The sequence below is a fragment of the Acomys russatus genome, chromosome 26 (genome assembly GCF_903995435.1).
Source record: "Acomys russatus chromosome 26, mAcoRus1.1, whole genome shotgun sequence".
NCBI lineage: Eukaryota > Metazoa > Chordata > Mammalia > Rodentia > Muridae > Acomys > Acomys russatus.
In genome coordinates this window covers 41,783,985-41,798,343 of record NC_067162.1, presented here as the reverse complement: position 1 = coordinate 41,798,343, position 14,359 = coordinate 41,783,985, and the positions used below count along the sequence as shown (strand labels likewise).

Sequence of the window (14,359 nt, the reverse complement as noted above, 5' to 3'; positions counted from 1 at the left end):
TGGGCTTCTAGCTGCTACTTCTCCTTTCTGGGGATGCCTTCCCTCTCCTGCTATGGTCAAAAGTGAGCAGGGGAGCCAGAGCAGAGTAGAGCCCCAAGGGACTAGCAGCAGGGCCACCGGAGTCTTCCATCAAGTTCAAAGGGGGAAGGAAAGAGGCTCTTCCTTTTAAAAGAATCAGAAATATGAAGCGGTCCCTTAGGGTGGCCATACTCCTTTCCCACCCCACATTGACAAATGTGCCTCATTGTGGTGCCACCACAGAGGGAGGAGCAGAGCCTAAGTAGTGATGGTATCATCCATCATTTGACCCTGTTCTCTGCAGTTGTCTCCTGGACATGTCAGCAATCTTAACAGCATAACCAATTCCTGTCTGAATGATGTTTGTGTCATTTCCAATCGATGTCCTCACAGACACACGGAGCCAGTATTTCCATTGTTTGCCAAAAAAAACAAAAACAAAACAAAAAAAAAAAAACAAAAAAACAAAAACCAACAACTAAACTATACGGAAAAACACACAGGGCACATCCTCCCCTTAAGTCCAGCAAAAAGAAGATTTCACAACAAGGCACTCCTCACAACTTCTGAGCCCTGACAACTGGCCCGTGGGCCTCAGTTTCCCCATTTGCAAAACAGAAGCTAGAGAATTCATTTCTCTGGCTCCTAGGCAGTGGGCAGCATGCACGGCCCTCCTCCTGCCCTCCTGAGAGCCTTTTACACCCTCACGATGTTCTGAGTTGACAAAGGCTAATGTCTATGTCTATAGAGGGCGCAGGTGAGGAAGGAGGAAAAGGATGAAGGAAGGAAAACTGCTTGTTCATGTTGACTCATCTCACCTGCAGCAGGACAGTCCCTCCAGGGATGGTGAGCTGTAAACAGTACTTCGGGGCATTCTCCCAGGACAGTGGCTGAACGTCTTCAATGGCGCTGTAGGAGACCGAGTTTTCCATGTACCCAGACGGCTGTAGCAAAGAGAGAGAAGCACACAGCCAGGTTACAAGAGCTGGTGAGCAGACAGCAAGGGCACAGAAACGCACCTGCCTGGAACCAGAGTTCTTGGCTGGCAGCATCCCACTATGGGGAGGAACTGTGGAGGAAATGCATTCCACACCTAGGGTGCAAAATGAGGGGTCATCCTCTGGTGACCATAGGGTCCAGCGCAGGGCAGAGCTTGAATCTCAGCACCACCCCCCAAAGGATCCTAGGGGCTCCATGCCCATGGGGGTCACACTCCACAGCAGCCTACTGACAGGCCTTCTGACCCATCCTGCTTCCTCACCCCCAAAGCCCACAGAGTGCATGCTGTCTTTCCTCAGCACCAGGTCCACCACATGGTTCAACAGTATGCATTGAAGAATACAACATGAGCAAGGCAACCACAGGTCAGTGTTGGGAGAAGGCAAGAGAAGCCTAAAGCTATCCACACTGCTCTCTAAAAGAGTCCCCCTGTCTCAGAGACTTATCAGGGGAACACACGGGCCATCAGGCAACCTCCCACAGACCCCTTTGTGTACACAGGCCCTGCCAGGGTCTTCAACACTCCAGCCACTTCCCACAGACCCCTTCGTGTGCATACAATGCTGTGGGACCTCCATGAGTGGAATTTCACAATGACTTTAGGGAGGAGGTGCCAGGGCCATCCGTGGAACACAGAGGTCTGTGACCTTCTCATAGTTAAGACCGAATGAACATATCCACTGTGCTATGCCGAAACAGGAGGGTGCAATTTAAAGTCCATGGCCCAGCAAGTATTTTACCACAGACATTTCAGCCTCTGACCATGTCTTCCTTTCCAACTGACACATAATGGAGATAGAGCGAGCACATGGCTAAACTGCCTCAGCTTCCCTAGTGTGGGCGGCCATCAACCTCAAGAAAAGTGACTGACCGGGGCTGGAGAGATGGCTCAGTGGATAAGAGCACTGTCTGCTCTTCCAGGGGTCCTGAGTTCAATCCCCAGCAACCACATGGAGGCTGTAATGTGATCTAATGCGCACTGTATACATAATAAATAAATCTAAAAAAAAAAAAAAAAAAAAAGTGACTGACCAACTTAGGTTGGCTTAACAGATATCCACTGAGCTTCTAGTATATGCTGGGGGCTACTCTGGGTATTGCATAAAACTGGAGTCCAGTGGGGTGGACAGACAACAAACAAAACACCCAAATGAGTAAGCTAAGGGTGTGGGAGGGGGAGCAAGCATTGACTGGGGTAATCAAAATGGAACATGGTGACAGGGCAGTGAACAGGGGCCACTGCATAAACTCAAGGCTAAGGCAAAGGCCTGTGGGAAGGAACAGCGAGAGGGCTGAGGGGAGAGGGGTGGGCACAGCTTAGATAGCAGGGAGCAGTTCTAGGAGAGCTTATAGGTCCACCTGGGGTCTAGGGACCATATCCTCCCCAAGAGCAAGGTGCTGCAGGAAAACCTAGCAACATCTCATGAAACCACCAAGAACAGAGGCAGGGGGACAGTGGTGGCAGGAGGTGGCTGGCCCCAAGCCCTTCTTGCCAGTGTACTGCTCTTCAGCAAGATCTGCAGACCACAGTGCGTCTTGTCGAGTTTGTGGAGTAAGCACTCTTCCTGAACTGCACACTCAGAGTCACCCCGTCTCCCTTGGTGTTTGCCCAGTGACAGAGCCCAGTGTCTGGATAGGAGCACAGTTCAGTCTTGCCCCCTGGCTGGGTAGGCACTTCATTTCAAATATTTACTGTGTTTACTGATGACAGTCCATCTCTCAGCTGTCTGCTGTGGACAACAGGGTCTTGAGCCACTGTCGTACTGCTCAGTCATCCTCAGGATGACTGTCAGTTTTAACAAATGTGGCCAGCTCACACAATGCACCTGAGGAGGTGGTCCTTCTTATTAAGGAAAGGGTCTTGTTTAGGGAGCAACGGCACCAATTCAGCCCTTCCCTTTTCAAAAGACTAGTTGGCCCAAAGCTCTAAGTACCCAAAGATGCTGAAGGAGAGGGGCTGCAACGCTGTGCCTCAAAGATGAAGAGCCAGAAACTAAATCACCACAGGAGACCCCACCACCGTGACAAAGCAGGATCACGAAGGAACTGGACCACCCAGGCTCCAAGCAGCAGAAAGCCTACAGGCTTTGGTCTGCAAAAGCCTCCAGGGAGATCTCCGGCCAAGCTGTGGCAACAGCTCCTCCAGATAGACACAGCCAGTGTCCACCTGTATAGACCACCTCTGTAGCAACCTCCATTCTAGGACCTGGCCAGGCTGTCCAAAAGCTGCTCGGAGCTGAAGCTGTACACAAGGCTTACTGGGAAAAGGCTGGGTATAAATAAAGCACACGTTTTTTAAAACCAGATTGATCGCTTTCCCACTCTCTGACTCAGCACTTGGCCCAAAGCAGGCTTCAGAGCCATTAAGACCCATGTTTGAGTTCCTTACTGTGTGTCAGTAAGACTGTTACTGCACCTCTCTGAGCCTGGCACCCCTGGTGGTAATTTAATACACAGAAGTTCAGAGAATATTCTAGGGGATCTAATTTGCCAAGGGCCTACTCAGTTCACCATCTGGAACGTACTCAAGAGATCAATAAAATGACTATACTTTATCTCCAGTGTCCTGTTCCCCAAACCCCAAGTGAAGAGTGTTCCTCAAGATGTCTGCCCAAGCTGGGCATGGTAAGGCTCACCAGTCATTCCAGCATTCGGAAGGTGGGCGCAAGAGGAATGAGAATGTGAGGCTAGCCTGGGCTAACTGGCAAGTCTGTGAGTCCAAAGCCAAGTGGTGGCCAGCACTCACTGAGGACAAGGAATACCTAAGCAAGTGTCCCAGCACAAAAGGGCTTAGGGAGAACCAGATGAGAGACTCTACTAAGGAATCTAGGGACACAAAAGGGCCACTGGGTGAAAACTAGAATGACTGAGCAGGGCCTGGACCACAATAGTAACACAGAAGTATTGGGTCCCCGAGTCAGGGCCACACTCGCACACTAGTGTAGAACACTAAGGATGGGTAGTGCAGCGCTCCTCAAGGGATGCAGTTTTCATCTTCACAACTTCCCTCTACATCCAAAGGTTTCTCTGTGGTCACTCTATGTAAAGCTACTCTGCCTGGGGGGGGGGGGGGTCCTCACTGGGACAGGAAATTCGAGGTTTGCAATGTAAACAGGACATGTAGGAGCAGGTGTGTCACACCACTGAGACTATGCTACCCACAGCAATGATGACACAGTAGTCAACAGCAGGCAAGAGGTGAACTGGGTCTTTCACCACCAAGGGAAACCGGGAAACGCAGCTCTTGGGCACAACTAAGAGATCACAGGTTTTCCTAGCATCAAGCCCATAGGGCAATGTCGCAGGGTGGCCTGGAATCCACAAAACCCCAGGGATGGAATCAGATGTGTGGTTATCACACTCCCGGTCTGTACTGAGTCAGAAAGGAAGCTTCAGCCTGCAGGGGTGGGCGGGGCCTAATGGAAGGCAGGACGTACTTGCTGGGGTGCCTGGGACCAGCTCACCCCAAAGGGCTGCTGCTCCGGTTGGTACCATCCCGGAGCACCTCCTGGATTGGCACACTAATGGGAGGGATGTCACTATATGTAAGTGACAACTCACACTTGACTAACAAATGCAGCGTGGGAAGGTGAGGGACAGAATCGAAGCGTGTGGATAAAATTAAATCAAGATCACTCAGGAACCGAGCCTGAAGGTTCAGGCTCATAAACCCTGAAGGCTGAGGCCAAGAAGGTGACAAACTCAAGACTTGTCAGGACTATCGGGTTGAGTTCAAGGCCAGCCTAGGCAGGTGAGATGGCTACAAAATAAAATGTAAAAGGGCCAGGATGCTTGATTAGCATGTTCAATCCCCAGACTCAGATACCCACACCTGCGCAGCGTGCGGTAACAGTCCAATATATTTTTTCTTTTAATTTTTACCGTGTGTATGTAATTCTGCATCTGTGTATGTATGCCCTGTACGTGTGCAGGTATACAGAGGCCAGACGCCATCAGGTGTACTGCGATACAGTATCACGTCCTGCTTACCCCCCTGAGACAGGTCACAGCTGGCCTCCTTTTGTTTAGACTGATTTTGCTACTGTGCCACAGGGCTCCACTGTGTCTCTTCAGAGACACTGGGGTCACAGGTGCGTGTTGCCATGCCTGGCTTGCCCGTGGGCGCTGGGCATTTAAACTCAGGTCCTTACGCTTGTGAAACAAGGCCTCTTACCCACTGAGTCATCTCTCAGGCTCTCCTGACTATTGTTTTTATGTTTTTCAAGACAGTGTTTCACTCTGAACTCATTCTGTAAGACCAGGCTGGCCTCGAACTCAGACATCCGCCTGCCTCTGCCTCCCAAGTGCTGGGATTAAAGGCATGTGCCACCACTGCCCTTCTTTCATGATTATTTGTAAATGTAATTTGTGTTGTTTTTTTTAATTTATCTATTGTGTATGCATGTATGTATGTAAACCCATGCGTGTGCGTGCACGCACATGCGTGTGCACACAGACACACAGACACACACACGCACGGTTTATATGTGGCAATCGATTTGCAGAAGTCAGTTCTCTCCTTACACTCAGGGATCACTCACAAGCTTGCCGCCTTTGCCCACCGAGTCCCAAATCAAAGAGTTTGCTTGTGCTGTAGCTATGAACAGAGCTTCTCTCTGCTCCCGCCCTTTCTGCCGTTGACAGAACTACCGTTCTGCTTTGCATGAGCGATAAACAACTCCGAAGTGAACATCCTTGTGAAGCCTGTTTTTCTAGCCTATATTTAGGATTATTTCTTTAGGCCGGATTCCCAGAAATGGAATTACTGGGACAAAGGGTGAGAGCCTGTTTTCCACTGTTGCCAAATTACTCTCATTAGAGAGATATTAAGGAGTCCTGGGAGGCCTGGCCAGGGACGAGGGACCCACTGCCTTGACTGCTGGCCCTGCTGGGTGCTACTCTCAGGCACATTTTAACCAGGTAGGTTTGGCCCTGGAGGGTTTGGGCTGAGCACCATTTTGGGTTAGCATATGCTGGGTGCTAAGGGCACAGACATCCACCACCCATGGTCCTGGTTCTTGGAGGGTGGCCCTCTGGGGGCACAGTGAGTTGTCGATTAGGGACACTGCCTTCTCACAGGATGGGGGGGGGGGGGAGAGACAAGTCTCTGAGCTGTGATAGTGTTCTTCTGTGGGACAAATTTGGGCTACTGTGAGAAGGCTCCTGCTTTCCAGAAAATGCCCTCTGGGATTCTGGGATAAGTCTGGCTCAAAAGCCTCCAAGGCCTGAATGGAGACAGAGCAGGTAGCTGGAGGGGCCCTCACTAGGGTTCCCTCCCCCACCCTCAAGGCTTTCAGAACTAATGTTTACATTGTCTGCTTTCTTAGACTTCTCATCCAGTGGGGTGCTCAGGAGCGGGGTGACCATCCGACAGCCTTCACCACCCTGTCTTTCAGAGATCAGCTCTGCCACCCCAGCCTATTGCTGGTTTCCATGGTGAGGAAGCGAGATGACTCATGAGCCTTCAGCCCCCAGGACGAGGCTCCAAGCTGACTCAAGACTCAAGTCCCAGTAGAGTGGGGGCCACCCCCACCCCAAAAGGAAAAGCCTATCCAGAAAGTCCCTCTATCAGCCACTCCAGACTGGAGCCGCCGCTAAATGCTGGAGGAGCCGCATCCGGGCCCGAGTTGTAAGCAGAGGGCTGGCTGTCACTCTGGCAGCCTCTGAGGGCGCTGCATCCAGGATAAGTGGAGTTGAGTCATCCCGGGGGGGGGGGGGGGGCCGGGGGCGGCGGGGGGGGGGGAAGCCACAGGTCAAGTTGCAGATCAGGGTCCGTTGGTGCCATCATTCTGGCATGGCTGTATGAAGCTTCTCTCAAGTCCCCAGGAGCAATGCCACATGGCATGGCAGAGAGCCCCTTTCAGCGCAGGTGGCCAGGCAACACTGATAAGGTCAAGGACAGTATTGCATCTGTGTTCTCAATGGCGGCTCTGCCAAGGGGCTCAGTATAGAAAATTGGGCTTTCATCTCCACCAGAAAGGAGAGGAGCCACATAGTGTTCAGTTAACCAAGAACCCGCTGAGATAGAGGGGACTCCCATGATGCCAAGAAGCCAACACCTTATAAGGAACCTGCTGCCCCCTGCCCTGCAATCCCCATTGCATTCTGCCTGTATGGCTCTACTTACCAGAACACTGCTAACACAGACCCATGGCCAACGCTCCACCTTATCCCTGTTTGTGGCTGAATAATGCCCCACTACATGGACCACCTACATACTCTACCTACTGATGGCCGCGTTGCCCTCCTATCTTCCCGTTACTGTAAAAAGCCTCTGCTCTATTATCCTTCCAGTGGGGTGCCAGGAAGATAATCTACCTCACACACACACTATCCACCCATCCCGTCCCACTCTATCAAGCTTTATGCCCAAAGCCCCACCTCACTAAATTCACCCCCCACCCTCCCCACGCCACCCCCACAAACCCCACTCTCACAAAGCACAGCCCCCACGTGACCACTCTAGCCCCGGCTAAGCGCTTGACTTCAATCAATCACACTGCAATGATATGGCAAGGGAGCTGTAGTCACCCTGAGGAAATGGAGTGAGAGGGTGGTGATGACAGGTCACAAGCTTCCTGTTTTCCCACCACGATCCAATCTTGCAGCCACCAACATAGAACCCTAGACAGTCCGTCCCCTCAGTAACGGGCAGAGCTTGCCAACCGCAAGTGTGCATCGTGCAAAATGGGGCTAAGGCCAGCGGGTTCAGGGGTCTGGCCCTCCCCCTACTGCTACACAGCTGTGGAGTCTCTGTATACTTACAGCAGTGGCTAGGCCACAGCTGGACCCTAGTACTTAAAAAAAAAACCAAAAAAACAAAAAACTTCTGCAGCTGGGCCCGAAGGGCAGGGTCATCCCAGGGTCCCATGGAGATGGTGAGGAGGCATGCAGGGGCCTCATTAATCAAGAAGCCAGCCCCGGCAGCTGCCCCCTTTTATGGCCAAATGCCTCAAGGAGTCTGGTAACAGCGCCAAGGCTTCCAGCCCCTTCCAAGCCTCGTCTTCTCTGCGGGCACAGGAAGGGTGGGAATCTGGTCCCGGGGTCTGGCACTTGGCATCTGTCCCACCGTGTGTCTTTGCCACTGAAACAGTTGATAAATGACTCAAAAGACTTTCCCGAGTCGGCGGCACCATTCTACCCAGAGTCCACAGCCAGGCAGGTGGGGTGTGAACTGCCTACAGGCACCACTGTTCCCAGGGGACCCTGGGGAGAGGCCCACCAAGAGACCTCTTCTTCAGAAAAAGGAAGGAAGGTTCTTTCGGGGTCCAGGGCATACAATAAGCACAGCGAAGTGAGCTATCAACAGTACAGCAATGTGGGACCCTGCTCTGGATTTTCATGAACCTGGGGGCAACCTTGACCTTGAACCCTTTCTCCATAGCAGGGCTATTAGGACCTACACACTATTACATGCTGGTAATAGAGCCTAGGAGGAGAAAGCTAGAGGTCACTGGGGGTATGCCCTTGTCCCCCTGACCCTTGCTTTCCGGCCACCATGAGATGAGCAGGTTTCCTCAGATGCCCCTACATGGTTCTACCTCAGCTCAGGCCCAAAGCAACATGGCGTCTCCGAACACACAAGCCCTTTCTCCTATAAGCTGACTGTCCCGGCACAAGAACTCTGACAGGCACAAGAGCTTCTGTGGGTACACGGATGAAGCTCTGTGGCATCCACCAGCACTGGGTCCTGCTGAGCAGTGCTGAGGAGCCGCTCAGCCCTGTCTCCAGCAACGTCCCTTTTAAGCACTGCCCTTGACGGTAACTCTAAATTGGATGAAAGCATCACATGAGTTCTGAAGAAATTCCCCAGAGGACCAGTTTAGGGGATAGTTCCCCAGACTCATTCTTAAATCAAGCCATATGGCTTGGCCTGCCAGAGCTGCGGGGCTTTCTCTCAGAGCTTTCCTCATCTACTTGGGCAAACGGGGATGCTGGGGTGACACAGATGTGAGATCTGTGACTCCAGGGGCTAGGCCACATCCCTCACTCTCCTCAGCATGCCAGAATTGGGAGGGGGCACATACCAATGACATTCTAGTCCAGGCTGAGGTGTGGGTACTCCAGGGTTCCCCAAGAGTGGTGGAGCTGGGACTCATCAGCGCTGCAGTCCTTCAGTTCAGCCTAGGAAGCGGGCAAACAAACATTTTTCCACTGTGCCCTCCACTACCCCTCAATGTCCACAGCTTACCCACACCTGGTAGTGCACAAGGAAGGCCGATGGCAGGGCAGGAGTCAGTCTTTGGTCACACATGTCATCATGGCAGAATTGTCTTTTTACTTTGCATTTTTCAGTGTGTGTGTGTGTGTGTGTGTGTGTGTGTGTGTGTGTGTGTGTGTGTGTGTCTGCTACAACACAAGTCAGCATTCTGAATGGCAGACGCTCTGTCTACTGTTTTCTGCATCTGCTCAAACTGTTATGGCAACAGACGCAAAACCCACCATGCCACCTTAGTTCTGCCTCTCCCAAGCTGGGGCCTGGCTAGACCAGTTAGTCTTTCAGAGCTTCAGTTTCCCCATCTGGGAAGCCAGGAATGACATGAGAGGATGGGTGGAAAGGCCACTGCGAGGCATGAGAGGACCGAGGGGGCAAACTCATGTCTGGCGCACAGCGAGAGCGCATTTATATTGTGCACATGGGTGTGAAGGCCCACAGCCCTGTTGCCATGGACTCCCCTGTAGAATGGTGTGGCCAGAGAGAGATAACGGTGCAAAGGCAGGTGAGACATTCAATGACTGGGGCACATGTGAGCGAGAAAATGAATGAAGTGAGAGGTGGAGGCAAAGTTGGGCTGGCAGGTTAAAGAAGGATTCAAGTTCCTGGGAAAGGGAGGAGAGGCAGGGACTCCACCAGGAGGTGCTGGGGAAGGCAGGAACTTCGGATGCTGGTTCATTTCCTGTCAGTTTGACGCAGAGCTATCTAAGGTGAGGGAATTACTTCCCATCAGACTGGCCTATAGACAAGGCTAGAGAGCATTTCCTTGACTAGTGATTGGTGGGGGAGGACCTAGCATATCATAGGTGGTGCCATGCCTGGACAGGTGGTCCTGGGTTCTATAAGAAAGCAGGCTGTGCAAGCCATGGGGAGCAAGCTAGTAAGCAGCATCCCTCCAGGGCCTCTGCCTCAGCTCCCACCTCCGGGTTCTTGCTTAAAGTACCTGCCCTGACTTCCTTCTTTGACTGAGTGTGACCTTAGAGCTGTAAGCTGAAATAAAACCTTTTCCTCCCCAAGGCGCTTCTGGGTCGTGGTGTTTTATCATAGCACGGAAGCTAACTAGGAACCCTGGTGCATGCCCAGTCAGAGGCAGGTTGGTCTATTGAGTTCAAGGCCAGCATGGTTTACAGAGTGAGCCCCAAGACAGCTAGGGCCATAATAAGAAACCCTGTCTCGAAAAAACAAAAACAAGCAAACAAAAAAGAAAAGTGTCTCAAGTAACCCAGGCTAGTCTTGAACTCATTATGTAGTAAAGGTGGGCTTTGAAATGATACGCAAATTTGTGAAGCGTTCCATATTTAAAAAAAAAAAAAAAGAAAAAACTTCTGATTCTCATAACTCCCAGGAGGTTGAGGTCATGGGGATATAAAGATTGTGAAAATAGGGCTGGAGAGATGGCTCAGAGGTTAAGAGCACTGACTGCTCTTCTAGAGGTCCTGAGTTCAATTCCCAGCAACCACATGATGGCTTACAACCATCTATAATGTGATCTGATACCTTCTTCTGATCTGCAGGTGTACATGCAGGCATAGCACTGTATACATAATAAAATTAAAAAAAAAAAAAAAAGATTGTGAAAATAACCTTTTGACCTCAGAGAGGAGCTTGCTATCCCTGTGTCCATCCCAAAGTATCTTAAGATGTAATTCGGATAAGGGGAGAAACAGGTTGAAAAAGGAGAGACATTCACAAGGATGGTTTGTGGGCTTTTCCTGGCTGAGATAAAAAGAAACAGGGCCAAGGTGATGGCTCAGGTGACAGGGTACTCAATCAACCCGCATGGAGCCCTGGGTTCCATGCTCAGAACCACATAAATGGTACATGGCATAGTGGCTGCGATGAAGCTCTCAGGAGGCGGAAAATACAACTAGAAGTTCAAGGTCAGTCTAGGCAGTGAGATGCTGCCTACAAGAAACCAGACCATATGCCTGCTTCTACCTGGACAGTAAATGGCCTAGGGGCTGTCAGCTCTCCCAGGCCACAAGCGCCACCAGTCCCTTCTCATGTCCCACGGGCCTCCCTCTGTCTGACCCTGGGTGGCCTTTTGTCTCACAGGACCTTCGCTCTACAAAGCTCGGTTCTCCGGAAGCTGAGGCCAGCAGGGTAGACTCTTAGACAAATAAACTCTTATGTTTCTCTACAGTTCTTGGCAGAGCCGAGCTGGACTCGGGAGCCGTGTGTGCTTCGTGCATGGGAAGTCCCTGGCGGGTCTTTCCTCGAGCTGTAGGCTTCTAGCCAGGGCTTCCGGGATAGGTGACTGACGACGGGTGCCGAGGGAACTGAGCCCGTGTACACACCGTCAGGTGTTCCTGCACAGCCCCTGGGATCACCTCCAAGAAAACTCATGGCAGGACATGTGTAAATATGCTGGGGCATGTCAAGAAGCCAAGTGGGCTGGAGGAAAGTTCTAGAATGGGGGTACACACTACTGAGCTCTACGACACACTTTGACAGTTCTTCCTGACCTCTGAACTCTTTGAATGTTGTCCCCTGGTAAAATAGGGATAACAACAGTGTCCACATTGAGGGTCTGTCACGGCTTGAAAGGAAAAGGACTTTGAAGGGGGTAACCCAGGGGGACCCAGGGCCAGCGATTGAGAAGAGATGGCTGTGACCCATGTCTACCTGTGTGGCCAAGACTCAGATCAATTGCCTCATCCATCTACCTGCATGTGCTATGGAAACACAGCCGAGCACACTCGTACTAGGCAGAGGACATGCCAAAACTACTCAGTGGCTAGGGCACAAGGAGGTACCAATTAGAACCACGGCTGTGTGCATGCCCAGGTGCCAAGTCACATGGTTTCTTTTTCATATACAAAACCCCTCTAGCCAGTCCCAGCCACCTAGCATCAAGACAAGGTAACTGGTATTATTCAATCTAATGGAAGACATAAAAAAAAGACACACACACACACACACACACACACACACGGATGTTGTCTCACATGACTTGCTCCGCACATTTGCAAATAGTTGATAACCAACTCATGGATCCCAAGAGGCCAAAGCGTACGCAGAGAATTCTAGGTCTCCAGGGCTTCGAATCCCACATCCTCCACTTCCCAGTTTCCTTTATCTGCCCTTCCGAAACCACCTTTCTGGAACTAGAACTTTGAAGACCACAAGCGTCCAGACCCAGCAGGCCCTGTGTACAGCTACTGACCCCTCTTGAGTGACAGGAGAGAACCAAGGTCTCAGGATGCATCTTCAAAGACTACTTCCAGCATTACATGACGGTGACTCTAGGGGAGGTCTCCATAGGGTAACACAAAACTCATTTCAAAGATACAGACTCTGGAAGGACCATGCCATCGGCCTACAGTGACTCTGCTTTAACTACCCATGGCCTCGTGGTGTCCGCAGGAACCTCTGAGGCCACTCTAGCCAGCACCCTCCTGATGATGGCAAAGGGTGGCTTTGCGAAGGCTGCCCCCCACTTGGCTTGACATCAGTCACCCCACTTGCTGAGTTGAGAGCTGGCTTCCCTCGCTTCGTGTGCAGTTGGCTGGATTGCCAAATACTGATTGAGTACGTCCAGTGGGGCACAGCTGGTGTGACCCCAGGGACACATCCCATTACAATACAGGCCCCTCGACCTCCAACACATGAGCTGAACCCCAATCTCCTCTGTTGGCTCCCTGCATTTCCCTAACCCACTGTGCTGCTACATCTGCTGGCTGGCCACTCACACAATGGCCCCCTTGAATGTGTTACCCCAGTATCAGGACCCTGCTGGTTCCCAGAATTAGGGTCATTTGGTTGGGACTGAACTCAGGATTTCACATCTGTAGGGCAAACAATTTACCAGTGGAGCCATCATCTCATCTCCTCCGGAGTTGGCTCCTCACCCCATGATTTAATCTGAAAAAGCAAAACTGGATGCTGGCTGAGAACTCAGATGCAGGCCAGTACTGCTGCTCAGGGAGCCACATAAATAGACTGGTGGCTAATCACCCTAAGCTGAATAAAGAGTATCCGAGTAGGACCTGCTTTGCTCTATAGGGTCCATAGCTGGAGGAACAGCCCAGGGCCCCTGAAGGATTACGGAGCAAATCATACAGGCATGAGGTTTTCCCACACTGCCACCTTCAACGTGAAGACAAAAGAACATGGCAACCAGCCAGGTGGTGGTGGCGCATACCTTTAATCCCAGCACTAAAGAGGCAGAGAGGCAGGCGGATCTCTGTAAGTTCGAGGCCAGCCTGGTCTACAAAGCGAGTTCAAGATAGGCAAGGCTATCACAGAGAAACCCTGTGTCGAAAAACCAAAAAATAAAACAAAACAAAACACGGTAACCCAATGCTGAGGAACAATCCCCTTTCACTGCCTGATCAGACGGCCATGGTCACAGGCTACAGCAGCCAGCAGTTCCAATCCAAACGCCTCTTCCTTCTGATCACCAAGCAGATGATGAGGAGCTCTGCCTCTTTCCTCGCTGCCAACGGAGCATCACTTGCTGCACACTGCCACCGTCAGGAGCTCCTAAGCAGTGGAGAGCTGCCTCCTGGCAATGCCGCTCCACCAGCAGCGCGCTCTGTCTTCTTCCAGCTGTCAGGCACTCTTGTTCCGAGGACAGTATCAAAGTCCCACTCACACCTGTCCTAACTCCGCTTTCTCGGGCACTCCTCAAACCATACAGGGCAGTGCTCAGCATGGGAGAAGGGGACCCGTGGGGCACTCTGCATGGGACCTGTGAGGCCACTCTGCATGGGGCCCGTGGGGCCACTCTGCATGGGGCAGATGCCTCCTGGGACACTTCTTCCTGTAGCTCGGAGCCATGTTAAGGAGTATGCTTGCTGGAGAGTAGCCTCGGAACGTTTCTGTTCATAAACAAGGCCCCGTGGTGCCTCTTAGTCCCTGCGGGTGCAGGTAACAGGTGCTTTTCAGGCAGGCCTTAAGTGTGGAGGAGACCTCTGGGTGCTCACCCCTCCAACCTGACTGACTTAGAGGCTTTTTACAAGCATAGCCTTCGCCCCACTGGTCAGGTCTGGCCTTTGTTGGGAGGACCTGGCCAGCTGCAAGCAAACGCCGCAGGAGAAATGTCGATGAGGAGATGGAGTTAGGGCTGCGGCTGGGATGCCAACACAGAAGGGGCCTCGGAGGAGGAGGAGGAGGAGGAGAAGG

The 14,359-nt window shown here is 51.8% G+C and overlaps 1 protein-coding gene across 1 annotated transcript in view; it reads right to left on the bottom strand.

Moving 5' to 3' along the window:
• The window catches only part of Cmip (c-Maf inducing protein), a 198,037-nt gene that overhangs the window by 76,051 nt on the left and 107,627 nt on the right, over positions 1-14,359 (bottom strand). The window contains exon 2 of the mRNA XM_051169014.1: positions 837-962. Coding sequence (XP_051024971.1) covers positions 837-962 — 126 coding nt within the window. The remainder of the gene's footprint in view (positions 1-836; positions 963-14,359) is intronic.